This window comes from Oryctolagus cuniculus, chromosome 17, assembly GCF_964237555.1.
Source record: "Oryctolagus cuniculus chromosome 17, mOryCun1.1, whole genome shotgun sequence".
NCBI lineage: Eukaryota > Metazoa > Chordata > Mammalia > Lagomorpha > Leporidae > Oryctolagus > Oryctolagus cuniculus.
This window is the reverse complement of record NC_091448.1, coordinates 13,105,360-13,129,182: the sequence shown is the minus strand read 5'-3', so window position 1 is coordinate 13,129,182 and position 23,823 is coordinate 13,105,360. Positions and strand designations below refer to the sequence as shown.

Here is a 23,823-nt window from a genome sequence, read left to right as displayed (position 1 = left end):
ATTCTGGTTGCTAAGTTTTCTCTCTTTTTTTTTTTTCTTTTTTTAAAATGTTTTTGACAGGCAGAGTGGACAGGGAGAGAGAGAAAGGTCTTCCTTTGCCGTTGGTTCACCCTCCAATGGCCGCCGCGGCCGGCACGCTGCGGCTGGTGCACCGCACTGATCCGATGGCAGGAGCCAGGTACTTATCCTGGTCTCCCATGGGGTGCAGGGCCCAAGCACTTGGGCCATCCTCCACTGCACTCCCGGGCCACAGCAGAGAGCTGGCCTGGAAGAGGGGCAACCGGGACAGAATCTGGCACCCTGATCGGGACTAGAACCTGGTGTGCCGGCGCCACAAGGCGGAGGATTAGCCTAGTGAGCCGCGGCGCCGGCTTAAGTTTTCTCTTAAGGACAGTCATCCCCAGGTGTCTGTGGGGTGTCCTGTGGGTCCCCAAGTCTGAAGATGCGTAAGTCCCTTACAGAAAACGACAGCACTGGCCTTGAACCCACACACTCTTCCCTAGAGCTGACGTCGCTCTAGATGACTTGGAATACCTAGTACAGTGTCAAGGCTATGTAAAACGTGGCTACACTGGATCGCTCAGGGATCGGAAGAATTACACTCTGCACACGTCCAGTACTGATGCATTTTTTTTCCCCCAGCGGTTGGCTGAGCCCATGGCTGCAGGAGCCATGGCTGCAGAGGGTCACTGGACTGAACTTTGAATAGGTTTGGGCAAAGAAAGTTCCAGTGAGGTGGACACGGACCCTGCGCCGCCCCCGTCCCCCTGAAGGCAGGCGCTCTTTTGCCTAATATCCTTCCACCGGTCTCTCTCTCTCCCCCACTCTCTTCCACCGACACCCTCCCCATGCTTTCCCTTTACACAGTATGAGAGCACTTCAAAACATGTGCAGAAATGGAACTAAAAGATAAATTTATTTTGGTGCAAAAAATTTGAAATCCACGCATAATTTTTTTCACAATATGCATTTCGCACAAACTCTTTGAAGACTCTGTTATGGATCCGCACAGGCAGAGCTGCCCTCGCTTCCTGTCTGCCCTGGGACAGCTCATGGCCACCGAGCCAGGCCTCTGCAGGTGGATGTTCCGGTGGCTTCCACCCCTACTTGCACTAAGTTGCCATGGACACCCTACAGCACTGAACACGGACGTGAGATACAGCTGTGGGCTGAGTTCCTGAAGTGAGATTGCTGGGTCACGGGGTATGTGCACTAAAAAACTTAAAGCTTCTATGCTGCAATGATTTTTAAAATCAACGTTTATAAAGTTTTATTTATTTATTTATTTGAAATCCAAGGTGATAACGAGAGTTAGACAAAGACAAAGAGAGATCTTCCATCTGCTGGTTCACGCCCCAAATGCCTGCAACAGCCAGGGGTGGGTCAGGCTGAAGCTTGGAGTTTGGAACTCAGTCTGGGTCTCCCACATGGGTGACAGGGACCCAACTGCCTTAGACACCCTCTGTGCCTCCCAGGGTGTGTGTCATCAGGAAGCTGGAACTGGGAGTGGAGCCAGGACTCGAACCCGTGTAGTCTGATACAGGATGTGGGTGTCCCAAACAGCAGCTTACCCGCTGTGCCAGACACCTGCCCCTTGCCCGCCTAGGAGCCTGTCTCACCTCACTGCTGGGCAGCAGCGGCCTGGAGCCAGGCCCTGTATGTGGCCCAGTGCCTGCCACTGTGCCGGGCCCCAGAGCTCTGTGCAGCAGGGAGTAAAGTGACGTCCGATCGCTTGCCTGCCAGTCGCTTCCTCACTGCTGCAGAAGCTGCTGTGGTTCCTCTCTGCCGGGACCCCTCTGCCCGGCCGCGGCTCCCAGCCCCACACCGAGCCTCTCAACCTGCCTCCGAAATGGCTCCTGCATGGCAGCTGCAGTGGGCACCTGGAAGTATTTGGAGGCTGAGGCCGCTGGCTGCCTGTGTCCAGGGGAGGACACAGCGTGCACCTGGCCCAGGGCCGTGGAGGTGGCGGCCATTGTGAGTCCAAGTCTTGCTTCCTGCCCTGGGGAAGGCAGCTCTGGGATAATATGCAAACACGCGTCGCACCTGGGGAAATCTGACGTTGTAAAGGACCGGGTGGGACGGGGAGAGAGAGAGCAGGTGCAGAGAAGAGACAGGAGGGTGCAGGGTCTGGCCAGTGGGGAGGATCATGCCTCCTCCTGGGAGACCCTAAACACAGACGCCCCGCCCCCATGAGCACACATGCCACACTGTTCATACACACACATGTTCATACAAACCATGCACATCACACGTATAGGCACACGTGACTTGTCCCGGCACACACAGGAGCACAGCCTGCATATGTGTGTGTGTTGCCCTCCAGGAAGACACAAGCTGAAGTGGGGTTCAAGAGCACAAGACTGGGGCCCCGGCTGCCAGTCCTTTTGTGGCCTCCAGCCAGCCACGGAACACAGGCCACGGGTCCTCTCCAAGAGAAAGCGGGAGAGGAGCACGAGGTGGGGTGAGCCGGCTGTGCAGGCAGCCTCAGCCGTGGCCATCACCACCGTGGGCATGCGGAGGCCGGCACAAGGGGCGGAGCCTGGGCCGCTGCTGGGACGGTTTCTGCAGTGAGGGCTCCGAGGGCCCGCAGCTCCAGGGGCTCCTCTCAGACCCCCCCCCCCGGCCCCGGCCAAGCCTCTCTTTGCACTCCCCGAGGAGCTGCCTGCCGAGCCAGCGCCAGCCTCTCGCAGGCCTCTCGGGGTCAGCAAAGACATCGCCTCCGCCGTACCCTAGGGACTTGGGCCACACCACAGGGCCTGGGGGTGTGGGGGCTGTGCTGACCACCAGGGCTACAAGATGGCTGTGGCTGACTGACCATGGCTGTGAGACGGCTGTGGCTGAGACTGTGGCTATGAGACTGTGGCTGTGAGACGGCTGTGCCTATGAGATGGTCATGGCTGTGAGACTGTGGCTGTGAGATGGCTGTGGCTGTGAGACTGTGGCTGTGAGATGGCCGTGGCTGTGAGATGGACGTGGCTGTGAGATGGCCATGGCTGTGAGACACACCTCCCCGGCCTCAGTCTGTTCCAGGGCTGCAGGGACCAGCCATGCACTGGTGGCCTCTCGCAGGGCACAGAGGCATGGGTGGAGTTAAGCACCTTGGCCCTGCTTCTGGGGGTTCCCTGGTCACACTTTGGGGCGGCAATGGGCGTGGCTCTGAGGCATGGCTGCCCTTCTGGGCTGGGAGAGCCAGAGCAGGCGGGTGGGCAGGCTCCTGGCCCTCTGCAGGGCCTCCTTGTTCCCACTGCCCAGCTTGCCAGGCCGTGCTGTTTCTCTGCATGGCCACTGTTCCGACCGACTGCGGGCCCTGCCCTGTCCTTCCCCCGTCCCCTCTTCAGGGTGTGGCTTCCCATCGCTCCCTGGGTGCCCCCTCCAGCCAGGCTCGCTGTTACGGGCTGGCAAAGCACGCAGCACCCCACCTTGGCGGAGCTTTGCACACCTGGATGTTAAGACGTGTTTCTGATTGAGGAGAAACTCAGACAGGAAGTGCAAGGCTCTGCGGCGTTTGTGCACGGGCAGTGCCGTGCCGCCATTGCCTCTTTCTGGTTAAACCCCTCGCACCACCGGCAAGGATGCGATCAGCAGCTGCTCCCGGCTCCCCCCTCCCCGCCCCAGGCCTTTGTATACCTGGACTTCTCCCGGCGACTCCAGCCAGGATGGGGGGACCAGGCGATGGCACACTCCGCCGCGCCCGGCAGCGGCTTACCTGCGGCCACGAAGAGGATGCCAGCGCTGAGGACGATGTTGTTCTTGCGGCTGTAGATCCTGCCGGCGCCGATGCACAGCCCTCCCAGCAGCAGCAGGATGGTGCTGAGGATGGGGAAGACGCTGGAGGCTCGCACAATGCCTGGGCCAGAGCAGAGCGCAGTGAGGCCACCGCCCGGGAGCGCCCCCCAGCGGCCGAGCACCTTGAGGGACCCCCTCCCCCGCCAGGATCTGAAGACTCCCATCAGCACCTGGGCTCAAGGCATGCCGCGGCCCCAGGGCTGTGGGTCACTCTCCCCCAACACCAATGTCCGAGAGCCACATCTGCCCACACTCCCTCGGGTGTGGGCCACACTTCTGAGAGGCCGAGGGCAGCACGAGGAATGGCCACAAACACCCTGGACTGCATGCATGTGAACGACACCTCACAGCCCCCTGAACCCTTCTGTGCCGTAGTCTGCATGAAGCAGCACCCAGCTCTGCGCTGGAGGGCACCTTGACCTTGGGGGCGTGCAAAGGGGCCCTGCTCTGTGACACGCGGGTGGGTGGCCTCGGTCCAGTCACTTCTTCCCCATTCCATCTGTGGAATGGGGTTCACGAGGCAGCCCCTGCCGCTGTCCACAGGGGTTACTCTCCAAGACCTCCATGGGCCCCCGGCGCCTCGCCTGTGTTCAAGCCCTACATTTACCATATTTCCTCCCATGCCTGTGGTCAAGTTTAGCTCACAAATCGTGTGCAGTAAGAGATTAACCACCACGAATTGTAAGACAGAACAATTATATCACTATAGCAAACATATTTAAAACTTAAGAATTATTTCTGGAATTTTCCATTTTGTATTCCAGATCATGGTTGACTGAAATCATGGAAGGTGAAATTGTGGAGAAGGGGGGATGGTGGTCGTACCAATGTCCTGTGGCACAAAGTGCTTAGCACGGGGCTAGCCATTGCTTGTGCTTCCGAGGGGACGTTCTTTGTCTCCATGTCATCGGCATCACCACCCCCAGGTGATAGACATGGATGCGGAAGCTCAGGGCTTGTGGGGGTGGTGGAGTGGGGTGCCTGGGGACCATGGTGTCCCCCACAATTCCGCCATCCCCTCGTCCTGCCAGTGACGTTGGCGGCCACCCCCATCCCTCTTTGAGCACTGGGCACGGCAGTAACGCCAGGCCAGGCCTCCACAATGTGCATGTCCTCACCCCTAGAACCCGAGACCGCCCGCTGATCTGGAAAAAGGGCTTTCGCACAAGCGATCAAGTTCGGGATCTCCAGGTGACATCATCTGGATTGAATGGGGTGGGCCCCGCCTCCTCAGAAAGCTCCTCCCAAGAGGCAGGCAGGAGGCCCACAGGGGAGAAGGCCGGTGAGGACGGACAGGGAGGGGGCTACACTGATGCTGCACGGGGGAGATCTTTGCCCGGCCGGCAGAGGCGGCAGGTGTCCTGCCACACCTAGATTTTGGACTCCTGGTGTTGTAAGCCACGCTGCGTACGCTCATTTGTTAGGGCCACCTGGGAAGTGGGCACACGGCTGCGGAGTGTCCCTGGGGACGGCTCACAGAATAAGGTGCAGACAGCACTTAGTAGGGTAGCAGCTGGCGGGGGAGGCAGGACAGGGGCAGGAGGACACAAGGAGGAGCCCGAGGCTCGGCCGTCCCGGCATGCCCGTGGGTCTCCCGGCCCAGCAGCAGTGGCCCCAGAAGCGGGTAGGGGGTCCCCGGCACTGGCAGGCGCTACCCTCCCGAGACAGCTGAGTACCTCTCCAGCCGTCAGCCTCTGAAGGCAGCGTTTGTCCCCTGTTTGGTGATCCCCCCCGGGGAGGCCCCCGCTGCACAGAGCAGGGATTGTGCCCAGAGCTCAATGGAGCTCTTCTCCCGGGTCCCCTGGCAGGGCCTTCCTGTGCACGTCTCAAACGCGCCTCTGAGCTGTGCTGCCCCCTCCAGCTCTGCACACGCCCTGGGCGCCGCAGATGGGTCAGAGGAGCTGGGGAGAAGGGAGTCCACTTCCTCTAGGGTCCCCGAGGCATCCGTCCTGCCCAGGTTAAGTCACGCGAGCACCAGGCTTCATCCCGAGCTCTGGCTGTGCCCACGGCAGCCCAGCTGGGGGCGGGGGTGGGGTGGGGGGAGCTGAGGGACAGAGGAGGCCGAATGCAGCTCAGCCCCCGCCCTGCTGGCCACGTGAGGGCTCTGCACCTGCCTAGAAGGTGGACCTCCTCCTCTGTCTTGCCCTCAGGCCCACTGTGGACTCCCGGCAGCCCCGGCACTGCCACTCTGTGGCTCCTGGGCAGGAGGTGGGCGGTGACCCTCTCCAATCCCTGCCCCAACCAGCAGGGGGCATCACAAGTACTCAGAGGCCCCATGGAAACCTGGGAGGTAACCCTGAGGGTGCGACTGGGCGTGGACTCCCTGCTAAACTGTCTTGGGGCTGGTGTGAGTAGCAGAGCCTCAGACCCACGGCCGGCACTCTGATCCGGACCAGCTGAGCGGCCTGCAGTGGGCTCTCCGGCACACAGCTCCACCAGGAACCTGCTCCCACCCCCCACTGCCTCCCATGTGCCTGACACAACGCCCGGCACGTACTGCGTCCATGATAGCTTCTCTGAGTTCTCAGGACTCCCACCTCCTGCCCCAGGCACCTCTCTCCAATGCTTCTACATATTTTGGGGAACAGCGAGAGTTAGGGTGGCCTTGGAACACAGTCAGGAGGCCCTGGGGACCGTGACCTTGGTCTGTGCTCACCCCTCCATCCCCAGGCTCCCAGGCACCTGCCCACTGGAGGTAAAGAATGATCAAAGAGCCAACGCCCCAGTTTCTGCAGCCACAGAGCGGGAAAACAGCCCCCTGGCAGGCGTGGGGTGGGGGGAGTCAGCTCTGCCACTCCCAATTCAGCCAGCAGCTGGAGACCGCGGGCCCGGAAGCTGCCAACCCTTCTCCTACGTGTGCACCTCTGGGCAGTCTCCCGAACTGGCTGGTCTCCCCTCGTGTCACGAGCTCCACTGGCTGTGTGCCGGGCCCATCACTCTGCTGGGCACAGTCACTCCGCAGCCTGACCTGCGTGCACGCTCCCGGGGCACCGCTGGTCGAGGACCCGCGGCCACGCTGCTGACGATGCTGCCTGGGCACGTTCTTGGTCCGCCCCTCCTCCCATCCTCCTCCACCCTGCCCTGGGCCCAGGGGGGGCGCCCCACCTCTGGCTGAAGAGGCTGCACACTTCCTGACGGCCACAGCTGCTGCCAGGGGCCCCGGCCCTGCGACTTCCCTCCTCCAGACCCCCTACCTGCCTCCCTCGGCTGTCCAGGCCACTGTGGCCCTAGGGGGTCAGCGGCCCTCGTAGGATTCCCTTAGCCTGGCTCGCACCTACATAAGCGGTCCCTCCTTGAATGCCCTTCATTTCCCCTTTTGAGCAAACACCTGCTTCCGGCTGGGGCCTCAGGTAGCCAGGCAGGCTGAGCTCCGGGCTGATCTCTGAGAGCGATCCCTGAGCTCTGGGACCACCAAGGGGGAGCAGCAGGTGAATGAAGAACAGCCAGTGCCCGTGAGCTCAGGCGAGGTCAGGTGGGCACCGGGAGGGCGAGGGTTTGCTTCCCCACCGCCTCCCTCCTCGCCGTCCGAGGACGGGCCAACGGAGCCAAGCTCAGAGCCTCAGGAGCCACTCGCTTGCCCTGGGTTGGGGGGGTGGGGGGAGAAGTGCCGATGCTGAGTGAGGCTGATTTTCAGTTGAGCTATTCCCAGATCAAGGGCTGCTATGCATGGCCGTGTGGGCCGGGTACCGTGAGACCTGAGGGTTGTCATCACACCAGAATCTATGCAAGCGACACCCCTTGAGTTGTGCAGTGTACAGCCTGTACGACTATCTGTGGCATCCCTATGGGAGTCTCATTTGCTTGGTTCAGAGCGGGCCCTAAGTGAGCAGAACCCGAGGGAAGGCAGGAAGAGAAGGTGGGGAAGGGGGCCACGTGACTGCAGGTGCTGGGCCTGGCTGGAGCAGCCCGCCACGGCCCCGGCTCCAAGGGAACCGCACGCTGTTCTAATCTGAAGCCTTTCTCTAGAAAAAAAAAAAACTGCAAGCGGGTGCACGGTGAGTCGTGCTTCCTCTGAGAGCTCCGCTATTGATTCTCCAGACACGGAGCTGGGCCTGAGCCGGGGGCGCCGCGGAGCACAGCTCTGTGTCTCTTGGCTAATGGCAAAGGGGATGGCGACTTGGAAACGGTGCTGTTTTTCCACTCCCAGGCTGCTCCCTGCCCGTGCCTCCCTCCTTCTGCCCAGGGATGAGCTCTGGGTTTGGCCCTTTGGGGTTCAGCATGTGTGTGGCTTCTGGGATCCAGCCGGTCAGCCACAGGATCTAAGTAGGGGCAGGGGTCCCAGGGGCGGCCCCCAGGTCGGGGGGATGGCCTCAGCAGGCAGTGCGCATGGCATAGCAGGACCTGCCCAGCACCCCAGGAGGCTGGCTCAGCGTGTGACTTAATGAGGCTTGTGGAGAATTAGCATGCCGGGGCGAGTGGTTGGTCCGGTAGTTGGCTGGCTCTGCTCCTGATTCTGGCTTCTGGCCGGTGTGCACCCTGGTAGACAGTGGTGATGGCTCCTTGGCACCCATGGGGGAGACCTGGATTGAGTTCTCAGCCCTGGACATCATGTGCGTTTGGAGGGTGGGTCAGTGGATGGCAGCTCTCTTCGTCTCTGACTCTCAAAAAAAAAAAAAAAAAGCAAGGGAGGGGTGGCAGGGCAATGTGGTTGCGGTACCAGGGATGCTCAGCTTCGGGAATGCCTGTCTCTTTAACTTCCCTTGTCCCAGCTTGAGGCCCAGCCAATCAGCAATTCTGACTCTAGCCACGCCCAGCCAATCAACAACCCTGCTAGCCACGCCCAGTATCCCATGTGTCCCGGCCCCAGAATCCCCAGGGCATCTCCCATCAGCCTCCGGTACACTCAGGGTGCCGTGCAGAGAGCAGCTCTCCCGCCACGCGCCCCGGGCCGCCCCCCCCCCCCCCCCGCCCCGTGCCCGCACCCAGAGGAGGCCAAGGAGCCTTGACACTCACGAAGGAGATACTCGGAGCTGTCGTGGTCGTAGTCGTTGTCCTCTGGGAAGTGATTGATGCGGAAGCAGTGCCCTTTATAGATCCCTGGAGGGGAGGGAGGAGACGGAGCTGCAGATGTGCAGGTGGGGGGCTCCCGCGCCCACGCCCCCAGACCCGCCCGCGGCGCATCGGGAGGCCCCGAGCAGGCTCCGGGACCCCGGGTCTGGTGGGCGCCAGTGCGCCCGCACACATGCACACACACACACACACACACACACACACACACGGAGGCCGCACAGCCGGGAGGGGTGCCGCGAAGCGACCGTGTCAACGACAGTCCAGTCGTGGGAACCCGCGACTCCACCGGCCAGCAGGGGCCCCGCCAAACTGCCCTGGACAAGCAGGAGCGAGGATCCCCACATCCAGGGGGCCCCAGAGCCACATCCTGAAAACCACAATTCACAGCGCTGCCAGGGAAGGCTAGGACAGGCTCAGGGCGCGCCTGTCAATCTGCGTGTTCCTCTGGCAATCACATGACTAGGGCGGGTCCTTCCTGCGGTGCACGCCTGATCTGCATGCGCTGGGGCAGGAAAAGCTTCCAGAAGGGCCAGCACCGCCCCCTGCCGCTCTCCAGCTCCCCACGCTGAGAAGCAGCCTTCACAGGTGGCGGGTAGGACCCCAAGCTAGTTTAGGAGCAGCAGGAGGACAGGCTAGGTTTTCCTTCCAGAATCTTCCATCAGACTCTCCCAGGCCCCTGCTCTCTTGCAGTGTGGGGATGCCCCTCACAGAACTGGACCTGGGTGGAGCAGGAAGTGCATAGGTGCTGGGTGCCGGCAACCCCCCCCCCCCCATGCCTGCATCAGCCTCCCCAGTCCTGCAGCCAAGCAGCAAGGCGCTCACGCTGACGGCCCTGCAGCCTGCATGGGGGCTGCTCCCAGCCGGGGCCGACCCCCCCCCCCCCCCCACGCAGCTGCTGACATGCGTCCTGCTGGTCTCCAGCAGCCTGGCCTGACCACACAGTCGGTCCGAGCACAGCTACGGGGGTGAGGAGAGTGGCAGACACACATGCTTCGGCGAGTCCCTAACCAGCCGGTGCACCTGCTGCCTCCCCGGTCACCACCAAAGCAGCAGTTACTGTGGCCCCAGCCTGGCTTTCCCCCCGGCCACCTCCTTAAGCAGCTGCCGGGGTACTCAGTAACAGCCCTGCTTCCCGAAGGCTCACGGGACCGAGGGCCAGCAGCAGGTGAGTGGGGCTTGGTCAGGGAATGGGGGAGACAGCCAGGGCCTGAGGAGTGGCATCTTGAGTGGGCTGCGCTTCGGTGTTGCCTAGGACACAGCATGCACTGTATCTGTATCTGTGCAGTGGGCACAGCCACAGCCCTCATCTCTTAGAGACCCTTCCTGAACAGGGCTCCGGCCAGCGCTTGAAAGCTGACTCGCGGCTCATGGTGCTGCTGGCTCAGGGGAGGCCCACTGCTGGGACCCAGAAATCGCCCACGCCCTGCCGGCTGTGCCCTTGCTTTTCCAAGAGTGGCTGCGTCGGTGGTGAACCACAAGGGTCTGTAAGGAGAGCAAGCGGCACAAGTGTAGGGCAGGCTGCTCTCAGGATGGCCCATGGGGGACACGAAGGCCAGAGTGGGCCAGCCACGCCCCCTCGGTGCTCTCCCCGACCTGGGCAGCGTAGGCGGGGCCGTCTGTCGCTCCACCCCACGCCCACGTCCCCCAACCCCCCCCCATTTCTTGGGTTTCAACAAAATCACTAAGTCACACCTGCTTGTTGGAATAAGTCACAATAAGTTGCAAAGAACAAGTAAGCCATTTCTCCTTTCAGGTTTGTTCTCCAGGGAAGACTAAAGTTTGTGGTATCTCCACACGCCCTCCCGTGAGTCCATCCACACACATAGGCACAGGTGGGTTCTCTCCGCTACACTTGTTAAAACCAAGCTTTCTTTGGAAATCTTCGCAGGAGCACATGCAATCCCACCAGCATCACACTGGAAACAGCTGGCTGGCTTCCTGCTGTCGCCCCAGCAGGGACACCTCGCAGAAGCACAGCACAGCTCCACTGCCGGCAGAGTCGAGCCCCGGCACACCTGCCTCCTTCCTGCCTAACCAAGGCAGTCGCTCGCACGCTCTCCACACCAGCCGTGTCGTCATTTCAGGACCAGCCCACAAAGGGAGCCACACGGGTCACCTTTGGGGCCTGTTCTCCCTGAGCACAACTCTCTCGAGGCTCATCTGACCACTTGTGCGTGCCAGCCCTGTGTTCTGCTTGTGGCTGAGCAGTGTCCAATGGCCCGGATGGAGGGAGGGGCCCCTCGTGTCTCCGGCTACTCTGAACATTCTTGGACAGGTTTGGGGCGAGCCAGGGTTTTCATTTCTCCGGGGTACATGTGGAGGAGTGTGACACGATGGTGGCATGCTTAGTTTTTTTGTTTGTTTGTTTGTTTTTTTAAGATTTATATATTTGTTTGAGAGGTAGAGTTACAGACAGTGAGAGGGAAAGACAGAGAGAAAGGTCTTCCATCTGCTGGTTCACTCTCTAAATGGCCGCAACGGCTGGAGCTGGGCCAATTCAAAGCCAGGAGCCAGGAGCCAGGAGCCAGGAGCCAGGAGCTTCTTCCAGGTCTCCCATTCGGGGGCAGGGGCCCAAGGACTTGGGCCATCTTCCACTGCTTTCCCAGGCCACAGCAGAGAGCTGGATCGAAAGAGGAGCAGCCAGGACTCGAACCAGCACCGCAGGCAGAGAATTAACCTACTGCGCCACAGTGCCGGTCCCGTATGTTCAGTTTTATAAGGGATGGCCAAACTGGCTTCCAGCATGGCTGACATTTAAAATTCCACTTTAACACTGGAATTATATTGCAATTATATTTAATAATATTTGCAAACATCTCTTCAGCTAAATATTTAACTTTTTAAGGAAACCACCTTTTGTTTATTTTTTTTTTTTTGACAGGCAGAGTGGACAGTGAGAGAGAGAGAGACAGAGAGAAAGGTCTTCCTTTGCCGTTGGTTCACCCTCCAATGGCCGCCGCGGCTGGTGCGCTGCGGCTGGCGCACCGCGCTGATCCGAAGGCAGGAGCCAGGTACTCCTGGTCTCCCATGGGGTGCAGGGCCCAAGGACTTGGGCTATCCTCCACTGCACTCCCTGGCCACAGCAGAGAGCTGGCCTGGAAGAGGGGCAACCGGGACAGAATCTGGCGCCTCGACTGGGACTAGAACCCGGTGTGCTGGCGCCGCAAGGCGGAGGATTAGCCTAGTGAGCCGCGGCGCTGGCTGTTGTTTACTTTTTAATTAAAAAAAAAGTTAGTGGTGGGTGTTGGATGTAGTGGTTAATGCACTGTGCGGGACACCTACCTGCATTTCCTATCAGAGTGTCTGGGTTCAAGTCCTGGCTCCATTTCCTTTTCTTTCTCTTTTTAAGATGTATTTATTTATTTAAAGGCTGGGGGGGGGGGGGAGGAGAGAGAGAGAGAGATCTTCCATCTGCTGGTTCAATCCCCAAACAACCAAGGCTGGACCAAGATGAAGCCGGGGACTGGGAACTCCACCCACATGGGTGCAGGGGCTTGAGTATTTAGGCTTTCCCAGGAGCATTAGCAGGGAGCTGGGTCAGAAGTGGAGCAGCCTGGTCTCAAACAGGTACTCATGCAGGACGCCAGTGTTACAGGCGGTGGCTTAACCCCCTGCGCCACAGTGCCAGCCCTCTGGCTCCGCTTCTGAGTCCAGCTTCCTGCTAATGTGCATCCCGGGAGGCAGCAGGGGAGGTGTCAGAGTCCCTTGCAGCCGAGTGGGAGACCCAGAGCAAGTTCTAGCCTCCTGGCTTCAGTTTGTCCCAGCCCAACTTGTGGATATTTTGGGAGCAAATGAGTGAATGCAAATGCGCTCTCTCTCTGTCTCTCAAATTTAATTTAAAAAATGTAAATAATAATTCTTAAAAAATCAGTATCACCCCCAAAATTGCTGAAAACCCCAAAAGGAAATAGCACAGGGATGCAGGGAATAGAAAACGTTCTACAGCACCGAGAGTGCGTGGCGAGAAACACAGTTGGGCAGAAAGGGGAAATCACATAGTTAGGTATTCCGCCCGAAAAGAAACCTCAAGCTTTTGGAGCCGTAGCTTGCACACAGAGAGCTCGGTTGCAGACGCTGCGCGGATGCCTTCCGCTAAGCTCCTCTCTGCATGCACCGTGTTGCCTCAGCGCTGAGGGAAACCGCACGGTCTGACGGATTAGCTCATATTGAAAGGTGTTCACTTTAAGGGCTGCACAGCCGCCCTAGCGATGGGTACGGGAAGCCTTCTGTGCCGTGAGCATGGGCGTTTCCATCTCTTGGGGCTGGGCCTGCTGACCGTGGAGCCCCCAGAGGTGCATGGAATGCATGCACCTGGACTTGCCCTTCACGGGCCCACGCTGCTCCTCCCTTGCCCCTCACACACCAAGGCTCAGGAACGGACGTGGCTGTGGCTGAACGCATCCCTACAAGAATAGGGCCGGGGTCCGGACCCCTGGCCCCTGTAAAACAGGGCATTGCAGGCGTAATCAGGATGTCACTCGGTGTCGGGTCTCCCCCGTGCCAGACCTCATCCGCAGCGGGGAGACGGACCCTGTCACCATCAGCACAGCCCCCCGCAGGCCAAAGAAGCGGGGGCAGCAGTGGAGAGGAGCAGTGGACGGGGCGACTCCTGGGGCCTCAGCCTCGCCTCTGGGCCGGCCGGCTTCAGCCATGGCTCCTATGTTCCACGCGCCTCCTCCTCCCCACCCCCACCCTGGGTCTCCTCCTCTTGGGCTCCCAGACCCCAGCACCCAGAGTGCAGGCTGCGTCTGACCAGCGTGGAGCACAGCCAGCTGTCCCCTGGTCTCTGCAGCCTGTGCTCCGGCTCCCAGATCTGCTGTGCCCCCTGCCTCGGCCTCCGGGGAGGTTCTCACCAGGGTCGCCTCGCCTCCCCCAGCCCCCTCTGCCACCCGGCCCGTTTAGTCCTCAGGTCGCCACGTTCGTCCCCATCAAATGTGATGTTGTCAGCCCTGGCCGACGGCATTTAGCAGGGTGAAAGTTAATGGCGGATGCGAGGTGTGAGAGGGAAAATCTTTTCCAGCCCTTGTCACACGCGCTGTCATCATGAATGGGCCATTAGCTGTGGTGCCCAGAAGGGCATTGCAGACCCCGGGCTGGCCTCTCTGCAGGAGGTCACAGGCCTGAGCTCCCAGAGACACCAGGGCCCATCTTCCTGAGGGACAGGAGAGGCACTTCCTGAGTCATTCCTTTATCTATGAAACCCTGGGCCCAGGCCGGAAGGAGTGGCTCCCTTCTGGGAGGATTCTGTGAGCGTGAGTGAAGGGGCAGGCGTGTGTGCCTCTGGGACACAGCCATTCTACACAGCCACTTTGACAACGGCTATTTCTGTGGGCATGGGACGCATCCAGAAAAAAAAAAAAAAAGCCCAAATGTGCCCAGTGTTTTATATCTGGGTGAGAGGATAATTCATGAATTAAAGTTCTTTTTCCACTCATCTGTATTTTCTGAATTTTCTACAATGTCTGAAAATGAACCAATAAGGTTCATTCAAAGAAAGTAAGGACTGAAATTGGATTCTTAGATTCTAAGTGAAAAAAATGGGGTGGCAGGTCTGGAATGGCCCCCCGCACCAGATACGGGAGCCAGTGGTTGAGGTGTGAATTGTGGGGGTGGGAGGTGTGTGGGTGGCAGCTTAGCCTCTCTCCCCTGACCGCTGTAAAGCTCATGTCCTAGGGTGATGCCCAACCCCCTACCCCAGCACTCAAAGTATTTCAGGGGCATCCAGTACCAACAGCAGGAGAGGCCCAGGCAAAGCCCAGCCGGTCACCCTCAGAGCCATGTCAGGGGTGCTGGCACGAGACCGGCGTGGTAAGGGGGTCGTGCAGGGAGGAATCTGAGACGGTGACTTAGTTACGAGGCGATCACACGCGTACTCTTCACCTTGTGCACAATGTTCCCAGAGGTGTCACCTCTCTGATGATCACAGAGGACACCCCCGAAGCAGAGGGACACCTCAGCCCGCCTTCCACTCCAGCCTCTCACCGCTTCGTCTGCACACACCTCAGTTCAGTAGCACCAATTATTTCTCGATTTGCCTACGGCATCGGGCAGGTTGCCTGCGGGACTGCTCAGCACAGTGCACCTGCTCCTGGAAGGTCGAGGGATTAACACCTCCCCCGCCCAGTCATCCCCAAGCAGTGGAGGATGGAAGGAGCTGGTGGGAAAATGTTCCCTAATTCTGTCCCCGCCCCGGGGCACAACTTAACCTGTAACACTGGGTCAGCAGCAGATGCACCGGCCAGGCCTCCAAGCTGCTGCCACAAACCCAGGCTTCAGGCTCCTCCCACTCCTTGGGCTCTCTGTCCCGCCCTGCCTCCCGCTCCCATAATTTCCCCGCGGAGGTCCCCCTGATAATCCCTCTGTTCCACGCTGATCTCCTAATAACTGTGATTTCCCAGTTGGCACGCCCCGGTCTCCCACGGGCTGGTGTGTGCAGCTGCAGAGATGCGGGCTTGGAGAACCTCTCCTGGGGTTCCCGGAGAGAAACTCGGCCTGAAGAGGCAGCCTGGGCCAGGCCGGACTTCCTGTGGCAGCCCCGGCTTCCCAGCCCGCAAGCGACGATGCAAGACCCTGTTATGTGGGGAGAACCTTCAGATCCTACATCCAACTTGCAATTCTTGACGCTGGGACCTCGGAGACAGGGGGATGGATCTGCTCAATACAACTATTTCCTCTCTTAAGGGCACACGGCTACCCAGGTCTTCCCAGCTTCCCTTGCACTTAGAAGTGACCATGTGCCCAAACCATCCAATGGAAGGTGGATACACACCGAAGCGGCGTGCACTGACCTTGGGACGAGGCTCCAAAGCATCGAGCGTACCCCAACTTCTCCACTGTCTCCCTGGTATGGCAAGGTGGGAGGGGCCTGGGCCCAGGAGTCACCCTGTGGATGCCACCTGCTCTGGGCCGTCACACGGGCAGGAAATCAACTCCTGCCAGGTGGAAGGCGTTATGCACGAGGCCTGCTCCTGTTACAGCAGTAATCAGTCACACAAAGGTGGGACAGGACGGATGGGGTGCTTACCCTCCTGGAACCTTCTATTTGATGATGGCCGTGAGGGCAGGGTGGGAGGTGGCTCCAAGCCCTCATTCCTGAAGCTGCCCCAGGCCAGATTTCTCTGGCTGGAGTTGAGGGAGGGGCCACTTCTTCTTCTCAGCCAAACGTGGGGGACCCAGAGCCTGGGACTTCTGTGGGGGCACATGGTGGCACGTGCGCCAGCCCCTGCAAGGCCCTTTCCTCCTTTGGGTGGCCTTGGTCACTGAGGTGCCTCGTCGGACTCCACGGCCTCTGGGGCTCCTCACGCTTCATCGTTTTGACCCTCTGCCCTGACCTCTCCATGAACGCACAGGTCAGGTGCTGATGCCACGCCCATGGGAGCCCGGGGCCAGGAGTCCCACCTGGGAGAAGGTGTGCACGTTGGGGAGGTGGGTGAACACCTTACCCCGGAATGGGGCTAGGAGCGAGGAGTGGTCCATGGAGTCGCAGAGTCGGGGAGCGGGCTTCCAGAAGACAGCAAGCATGGGCGGCCAGGGGGAGGCTGAGCTGAGCCCGTGGGGGTCTGAGGCACTCCAGGAGGGGACAGAGTTGAGTGCCATCAGCTGGGAGGTGCTCCCTGGGCTTCCTGATGCGCAGGCAGGGTGGCTCCAGTCCCTGGAGGCTCTGAATGTCTCCCGCTCTACCCCCAGCCCCTGGGCCTGTTAGGGACCGGGGCCCCTGCTCTGGGTCTCCTCCCAGTCCCAGAGAAGCCCAGCTGCCTGGGAGAGTGCAGGCTGTGCTCACACAGCATTACAGCGCTCTCTGTGGCTCCCCGGCGCACATCAGTGGGGAGGGCCGGGCAGGGGAGGGCGAGGGTGTTGGCGAGGGACTCGGCCTGTGCACCCCTCACCTGCTCTGGGCACAGGGGAGAGCCACCGCGGCGCCCGAACTCACACTGTCTGGATCCAGCAGGACAGCGTGGGGTCCGCGTGCCTCGTGCCTCGGAGGTCCGCCTTTGGCTCTTGCTGTGGACCCAGGCAGTGGGACGGGGGCTCCACCTCCACGACACCTCCTGTCTGTAGCAGCCTAGGGGGGGCTGCAGGAGCGTGGAGTGTGTCTCGTGGAGGGTTGGAGAGAGAAGCTGCCGGGGCCAGGGCAGCAAAGGAAATTCTTAGAGAGAATCAACTTCTGCCTCCAAACCCCATCTCCACAAACCCACCTCCTGGAGCCCAAAGTCAGTCCGGCAAACTGAGGCCTCTCCCCAGGACTTGCACTTGAGGGGCCTTGTACAATGGACAGATGGGCAGTGATTTGGAGGGGTGGGAGGCGGTGGGAGAGGCCTGGGCCCCCTGCCTGGCCATATGTGCACTCCAAGGCTCAGGGACCAGTTCCCGGGCACAGCGCCCCCGGTGGCCACACCGCGAGACCCCACCCCCAGCCGGGCATGCTGGGCAGCTCTCTGGCCCCAGCTGGAGCCTCAGCTGGATTTAGTGTGACTCAGAGACCGAGGGGCACCGGTGAGGTCACGAACGGGCTGTTCCCGAGCAGTCCATGGCTCTGCCCGACCTCGGTCCTGGGTGTTAAACTCCTCCCCATCTTTCAGGCCCCGCCACATCCCCCGTCGCTGGTCCCTTCTGGATGGAGCCAGACAAAGTTGACATTCGCATCTTCAGCCAGGAGACCCCTAACCTTCCCCTGGGATGGCTCGGACACCCAGGCATGAGACACAGGTTCCCGAGGGCCCACCGCACTCAGGGGAAGGAAGGCCATTGTGTCGGGGACAGGCACCACGTAAGCTGCGTGCCTCTCGGTGGCGGCGGCGGGGGGGGGGCGGGGACGTCAGCTGGCCCAGAGGCCTCACACGGCTGCAGGAGGGAAGGCAGCGGGGAAACGCGATCAGGTGTGGCTGGATGGAGAGGGCTCCCAGGCTTACACAGTGGTTTCTCCTCCATCTTCCAGGCTGTCAGTGAACCAGAGGTCATGGTGGGGACCCCAGAGGCAGCTCTTGGGTCGCAGGGACCCTGGTCCTCACAGCCCAGCCCCCGCCTCTGGGCCGGAGGCAGGGGTCCAGCCTCAGCAAGACCCAGGGCTGCAGCTGGATGCTACCTCCCGTGCTTTGCGCCAGAGTGGCCCTGACCTCCCAGCTGGAGGCGCCTGGGAGGAGGTTCCCTTCTTCTCCCTCCTGGCTCGGGGAAGCGAGCTGCAGGGATCGGCCCGTCTGCTTTGTCACTGCTGCCCGGCGCCAGCACCAGCGCAGGAGCTGGGTTTTTCCCTGCGTTGTCTCTTTGTTTCTCCTAATGAGAAGCAGACACGGAGCTCTGAGGGGCAGAACGGCTCTCCTCAGAGCTCCGCCAACTTAGGCTCCAATAACCCGAGTTTTAATTGAAGGTCTGAGAGAGGGCGGGAGGCGCACGGTGGAGGATCATCAACTTCTAGAAGGGACCCTGGGGACCACAGACCTCATCCCGCTCACATATTAAGACCCTGACCCTGGAGGGGTGGAGGGCCGTTTCCATGGTGACCGGCCCGCTGGCGGCACAGGCAGCCCTAGAATGCGGGTGTCTTGACTCCCAAGTTCATAGGTCTTGCCCACCCCTGCAGCTTGTTCTTGGCCAAGGGTTCTCGGCAGTAGGGGAGACGTCTGGAGACAGTTTTGATTGCTACAACTCAGGGTAGGCCAGGAGCGCTCCTGAACACTCTACAAAGCCCAGCTCGGCACCCCCACCCCGAAATCCAGCAAAGCCCTGCCGGTGGCTGATGATAAGTGGCCTGGGGAGAGCACAGTCCTCCCATCCCAAGTCTGTGCAGACATGGCTAATCAATCACAGCACTACCGCTTCCTCTGAACACATTCAGGGGTTGCTAGTCAAGCCAGTATGTGCCGATCATCCCCCAGGGCTGGACAGCATAGGGGTACAAGGTTCTGAAATCATCCTGCGTGGGTTTCAGTCCTGGCTCTGTTGCCACCTAGCAGCTGTGTGACTTGGAGCCCTGATGGGCCTCTCAGTGCCTCGTTTTTCCCATCTGTGAGATGGGGATGCTCAGTGCGGATCCCCTCAGGGGGATGTTGAAGCCATGTGCAGTGGCACGTGTAAGTGTTACTAGAATCAGTCTGTTCCGGGCCTAAGGGGACCAAGTTTACCCCCAACAGGACTGGCGCAGCTCTTGGCATCTTTCCAAGAAAACCTCAAAAAAAAAAACAACTTAGCAAGGAGACACTCCATCAACCCGTCTGACAGATAAGGAGGCCAAGGCTCAGAGAGGGCGAGTAACTTGCCCAAGGCAGCCCAGCCCTGAGTAGCCAAGCCAGGATTCTCACCTGTTCTGTCTGGCCTGGGACCCATAGCTGTCACCACTGTGTGGCTGCTCTGCCTCCCCACTCTATCTGAGAAAGAGAGAGGGGGAAGAAGTGGGGAGAGGGAACTGGTCTCCGGGAAGGCACGCACCTGCCAGGCACTGGGGCTTGTGCAGGGCTGAGAGGCGCAGGCAGACACCAAGTTCAGGCTGATGTTCAGAAGTACTCCCACCACCTCCCTCTCCAGGGGTCGAGAGCCCCAGGTGACAACTCTCCACCCCTGGGGAGGGGGGGACCCTGGTGCTGCCAGGGTACTTGGAAAGGAGACACCAACTCACGGAGAGACAGAGACCTCCGAGCTCCCGAGCTGCTCAGCCACGCCTGGCGCCCGCGTCCCCGCTGTCCCAACCCCACGTGTATCCGCTGTCCTGCCCGCACCCCGCCGCTGGCGCGGGCAGCTCTCCAGCAAGAATCTCACTATTTTTGGATTTTGTGCCTTCCACTCTCTATGGAGCCAGAGAGAAACGTCAGCTCCATGCCCCTTGTGAGGGCCTCGTAGGAGCAGCTGCGAACACAGCCATCCAGGCCAGCCTCGAATTCCAAGTCAGCACCTGCACACCCAGAGCCTGCGCTGTGCCAGGCCCCGGCCTGGGCCCCAGGCTGCGTTGAAGGAGCCAGGACTGTCCCATCGCTGCCTCTGAGCCGGCACAAGGGGGCTGGGAACCAGCGCTGACACAGGAACCAGCAAGGTGAACACGGCTGGATGTTCCAGGCAGGGGAACAGCAGTGCCACAGCCTAGAGGCAACAGGCGCATCTGAGGAGGTAAAAGGTGGCCTTTGGGGTGGGGCTAGGGGCTGGGGAGGTGGCAAAGGCAGCAGCACCTGTGGGATGCAGGGAACAGCAGAGGGGCTGCGTCAGCCACTTCCCGGGGTTAGATTTTCTCTTTAGAAAGGTCTGTGCCGACCCAGGGTGGCGGACACAGTGAGGGCAGAGAGGTCCGTGGGGACCCAGGCTCTGGGGGTGGGCACGCAGCCCAGGGCTAAGACGCTGCTTGGGAAGCCTGCACCGCCTAACAGTGCCTGCGTTTCAGTCCCAGCTCTGCTTCCGACTCCAGCTTCCTGCGAAGGCGCACCCTGGGAGGCAGCAGGTGACGACACAAGCACTTGGGTCCCTGCTGCCCACATGGGAGACCCAGATCCAGTTCTGGGCTCCTGCCTTCAGCCTGGCATAGACTCTGCTGTTGTGGGCGGTGAGCCAGTGGATGGAATATCTCCATTTTTTTCCCCTTCTGTGTTTCAAATAAAACGAAAATTTAAAAATAAAATTAAAGAAAGAATCCGAAGCCGACACCGAAAAAGAGAGGGGAGTCGCGAACGCGGTGCAACTCTGCCTCCAGCTGGAGCCCCGGGAAGCCCCTGGGCCAGGCGGCGCGGGCCCACTAATGACATCCGAATTCTCGGGGAGGCTTCTTAATCCGTCACCCAGGGGTCCCTTCCCCGGCAGGGAGGCTCAGCTCTCTCATCCGCCCAAATAGAGCCTTCCTCTCCACGGAGCTGTCTGTCCCGACAGCGCCCAGCTACCTGGTCAAGTGTCTGCTCCCCTGCTGACTGCCACTCTCCCTGCCACCACCAGCACCTCCACACCCCCACTCCCACCCCCACCCCCGCCCGAAGGGCGACCACTGCACTCACAGATACAGAGGCTGTGGCTATGCGAGCACTTTCTGTTTCAACATCTTCCCTCCTCACTCCAGCCCTGTCCCGAGCACCCGGCCCATTTTACAGACAAGGACACTGAGGCCTGGCCAGGGTTGCCTGGGTATTAGGTGCGGGGCTGGGACCAGAACCGCAGCAGTCACAAGGAGTTTGCATCGCAACGACACGTTGCACGTGCACAGCTGTGACGTCAGTATGACAAAAGAAGTGGCCGGAACCTTGACATGGAAGGGAAGCTGCCCCACCTGGACTGTGGCAGCTCCCACGTGCAGCTCCCCGGGGGCTCCCGTGTCCCTCCTCGTCTGCCCCGACTCTGGTCCTCTGCGGTCTTTCACACACTCCCCCTCCTGGGGGGTGTCCCGTGTTTCTCCTCTGCCCCCACCCATCCCCAGGCTCTTGTTGGTGACACCCACGCCCTCCTGGTTTGACCCTCTCTTTAAGTCGTGGTCCCTACTCTGTGTCCTCCTCCCCAGGCCCTAGAATCCAACCACTGGAGACACCTCCACCTGGATGCCCACCTAGGTGCTTCCGACAACCCTGCACCTGCTCTCATTGTCTTACTGCTCTCCCTGCATGGTTGGGGAGGGGTCCTCCCTGCAGGCTGGGCTCATGCTTCCCTCCTCCCTGTGGGTATTTTTCACCCATCACCCAGCCCTGCAATTTCACCTCCTAATGATGCCTTGTGCTCATGCCTCCTCCACCCACATCTCGTCCCAGTGAGAGTGGGCAATGAGTTTTCTCTTAACCGGGCGGGGTCCAGGCGGCTGTTTCCCTCCAAGCCACTGACTGCCTGTGTGAGTGGCTGACCTGGGAGTCTGGCCTCAGCACCGTCCACGGCTTTCCACCTCCTGCAGGGGGCAGCTGGGGCCCCACAGATCGCTCCTGTGGGGCCCGAGTCTCGCGGCTGGCTCCTTCCTCCAACACTGAGCTGCGAGGGCTGCCTCATTCACGCTGGTCTGAACCACGCCCCGGCTCAGGCTGTGCCCTTGTGAACACTCAGAAGTCATCGGAGCAGGTGCTGCCCCCTCTGAGACGCCTTCCTGGAGCAGCCCTCCTCCTCCGTGTTGGTTCTTGTGCATCTGTACGGACGCAACCAACCACAGCTCGAAAAAATATATATATTTTACAAAACCGCATCCGTCCCGAACATGTGCGGACTCTCATTGTCAGGAGTTTCTAAAGAATACGGTCTAACGAGCACTTACACGGCACTTACATCGTTAGGTATTACAAGGGATCTCGAGAGACGTGCGGCGCTGCTTTATACAAGGGACTTGAGCTCTGCAGACTCGGGTGAGGGGGTGGCCCTGGGACCACGCCCCCGCGGATGCCGAGGGCGACGGTGCGCGGGGTGCTGCGGCTGCGTGCACACCCCCAGCACCGCAGCCTTCCCGTTGTGTGCAGATCATGTCTCCCCTCCTGCTGGGAGCAAGGGCTGAAACCAGCTTCTCTTTGAATCTCAGCTCAACGTGTCTGGGCTCAAGTTCACTACGGGGCTTTTCTCCCAAGAGAGCGTCTGTAGACAAGGGGGAGGCTCCGAGTCCAACACACGCACTCTGCCTTCCCTTCCGCATCCCCTCCCAGGGATGCACCCAGGATGCCCAACACGGAGGCCGAAGGGCAGGGGCAGGGCCTGCAATGCCTGGGGTGAGCTGCCTGTCATCCACCCTCGCCCCTGGAAGCGGGAGCTGCCGTGAGATGACAAATCCGCATGTCCTAGAGGTGAGTTTGTGGGCCGCATTCAGAACCGTAGACCAGGATCCCCCGTGACCCCGCACCAGGCGAGTTCTAAAATCAGAGGGAAAGTCGCCGAGGGCAACAGGGAACAGAAAGCCAAACCTGGAGCACAGCACTGATGTCATTTTGCCACACTGCATTCACTGCCATCCACAGATGGCGCGCACCGTGGCGTAGACGCCCGCAAGGCTCCACGCCGCCCCTCTGCTGTGTCCCCTGCGCTTCGTCAGGACCGAGAAGCCCCTGGTGGCCAAGACATCCTGAGGAGCGGCGGTGTGATTGCAAGGCCTTTGTTTCTGATGCAGCCATTTCCCTCCCGGCTGAGATCCGGATCCGGATGTGGGCATCGCACAGCCTCAGGCGCGCACAACCTCACCCCGTCAGCTGGTGGGCAGAAGCCAGAGCCACCCACCTCCAGCGGTTGCAGGAACAGCTGGAAAATGAAGCTTGCCAAGGAGCCATGACCCAGGGCAGTGGCAGGAGCAGCGGCGGCGTGAGCCAGGGCCATGGACGGAGACCTGAATTTTTTACACCTGCTGCCTCTAAGCTATAGGGCTTTATGCCTTTAGACTCCCAGATTAAACTTGATTTGAAATTGGCCCTGGGGGAAACTGGCAGAAGAGCAATGAGGATGTCAGATGGAGTCTGATGTCCATGGCTCCGTCCACCTCCACGGCGGGGTTGTGGGTTTCTGGGTAATTCAGGGGGTGGTGGCTTCAGCCCTTTGCAGAGAGGCAAAGCCGAGTGCTGACTCTGGACAGGTGCAACGCTAGGCCGCTGCTCTGTGGGTCCAGAACCTCCAGGAGGAGGGGACGGAGGAGGGGACAGAGGAGGAAACAGGCTTGGGGCAGTGCTAGAGCGATCCGGAGAGCAGCATTAGAATTCAAGTAACCCCAGCTGCACGGCACACGCTCTGTATTTACTGCCCTGCTCACACCCTCCATGGGCACTGGGACAGGGGCGCTGGGGCCTCCCTTTCCCAGTGGGATCAGCCCAGGAAGTGGCTCTGTAGGCGAGGACTGGAGTGAGCAGGTGAGGTCCTGACCCGCACACGGCACACAGCCTGACGCACCTCGGCTGGAGGAGGAGGACTGTGGAAATGTCAGCCCCACCCATGATACACGCCTGTCCCTGAACGAGACAACTTGTCTGTGTGCAGGCAAGGCGGGTGAGCTCGGGCCAGGACGGAGACGGATGGATGCCCCAGCAGGCACGAGGCGCTGCCCTCTCCCTCCTCCCAAATGCCTGAGCTTTGCTTGGGAAGAGGAAACGCAGCTCTCAGGCAGCAGGTCCAAGGCCAGGG

The 23,823-nt window shown here is 60.4% G+C and overlaps 1 protein-coding gene across 1 annotated transcript in view; it reads right to left on the bottom strand.

The window, feature by feature from the left end:
* The window catches only part of CACNG4 (calcium voltage-gated channel auxiliary subunit gamma 4), a 49,110-nt gene that overhangs the window by 2,656 nt on the left and 22,631 nt on the right, over positions 1-23,823 (bottom strand). Inside the window, exons 2-3 of the mRNA XM_051825853.2 lie at positions 8,740-8,823; positions 3,707-3,847 (exon numbers count right to left, since the gene is read on the bottom strand). Of these exons, the coding sequence (XP_051681813.1) occupies positions 3,707-3,847; positions 8,740-8,823 (225 nt within the window). The remainder of the gene's footprint in view (positions 1-3,706; positions 3,848-8,739; positions 8,824-23,823) is intronic.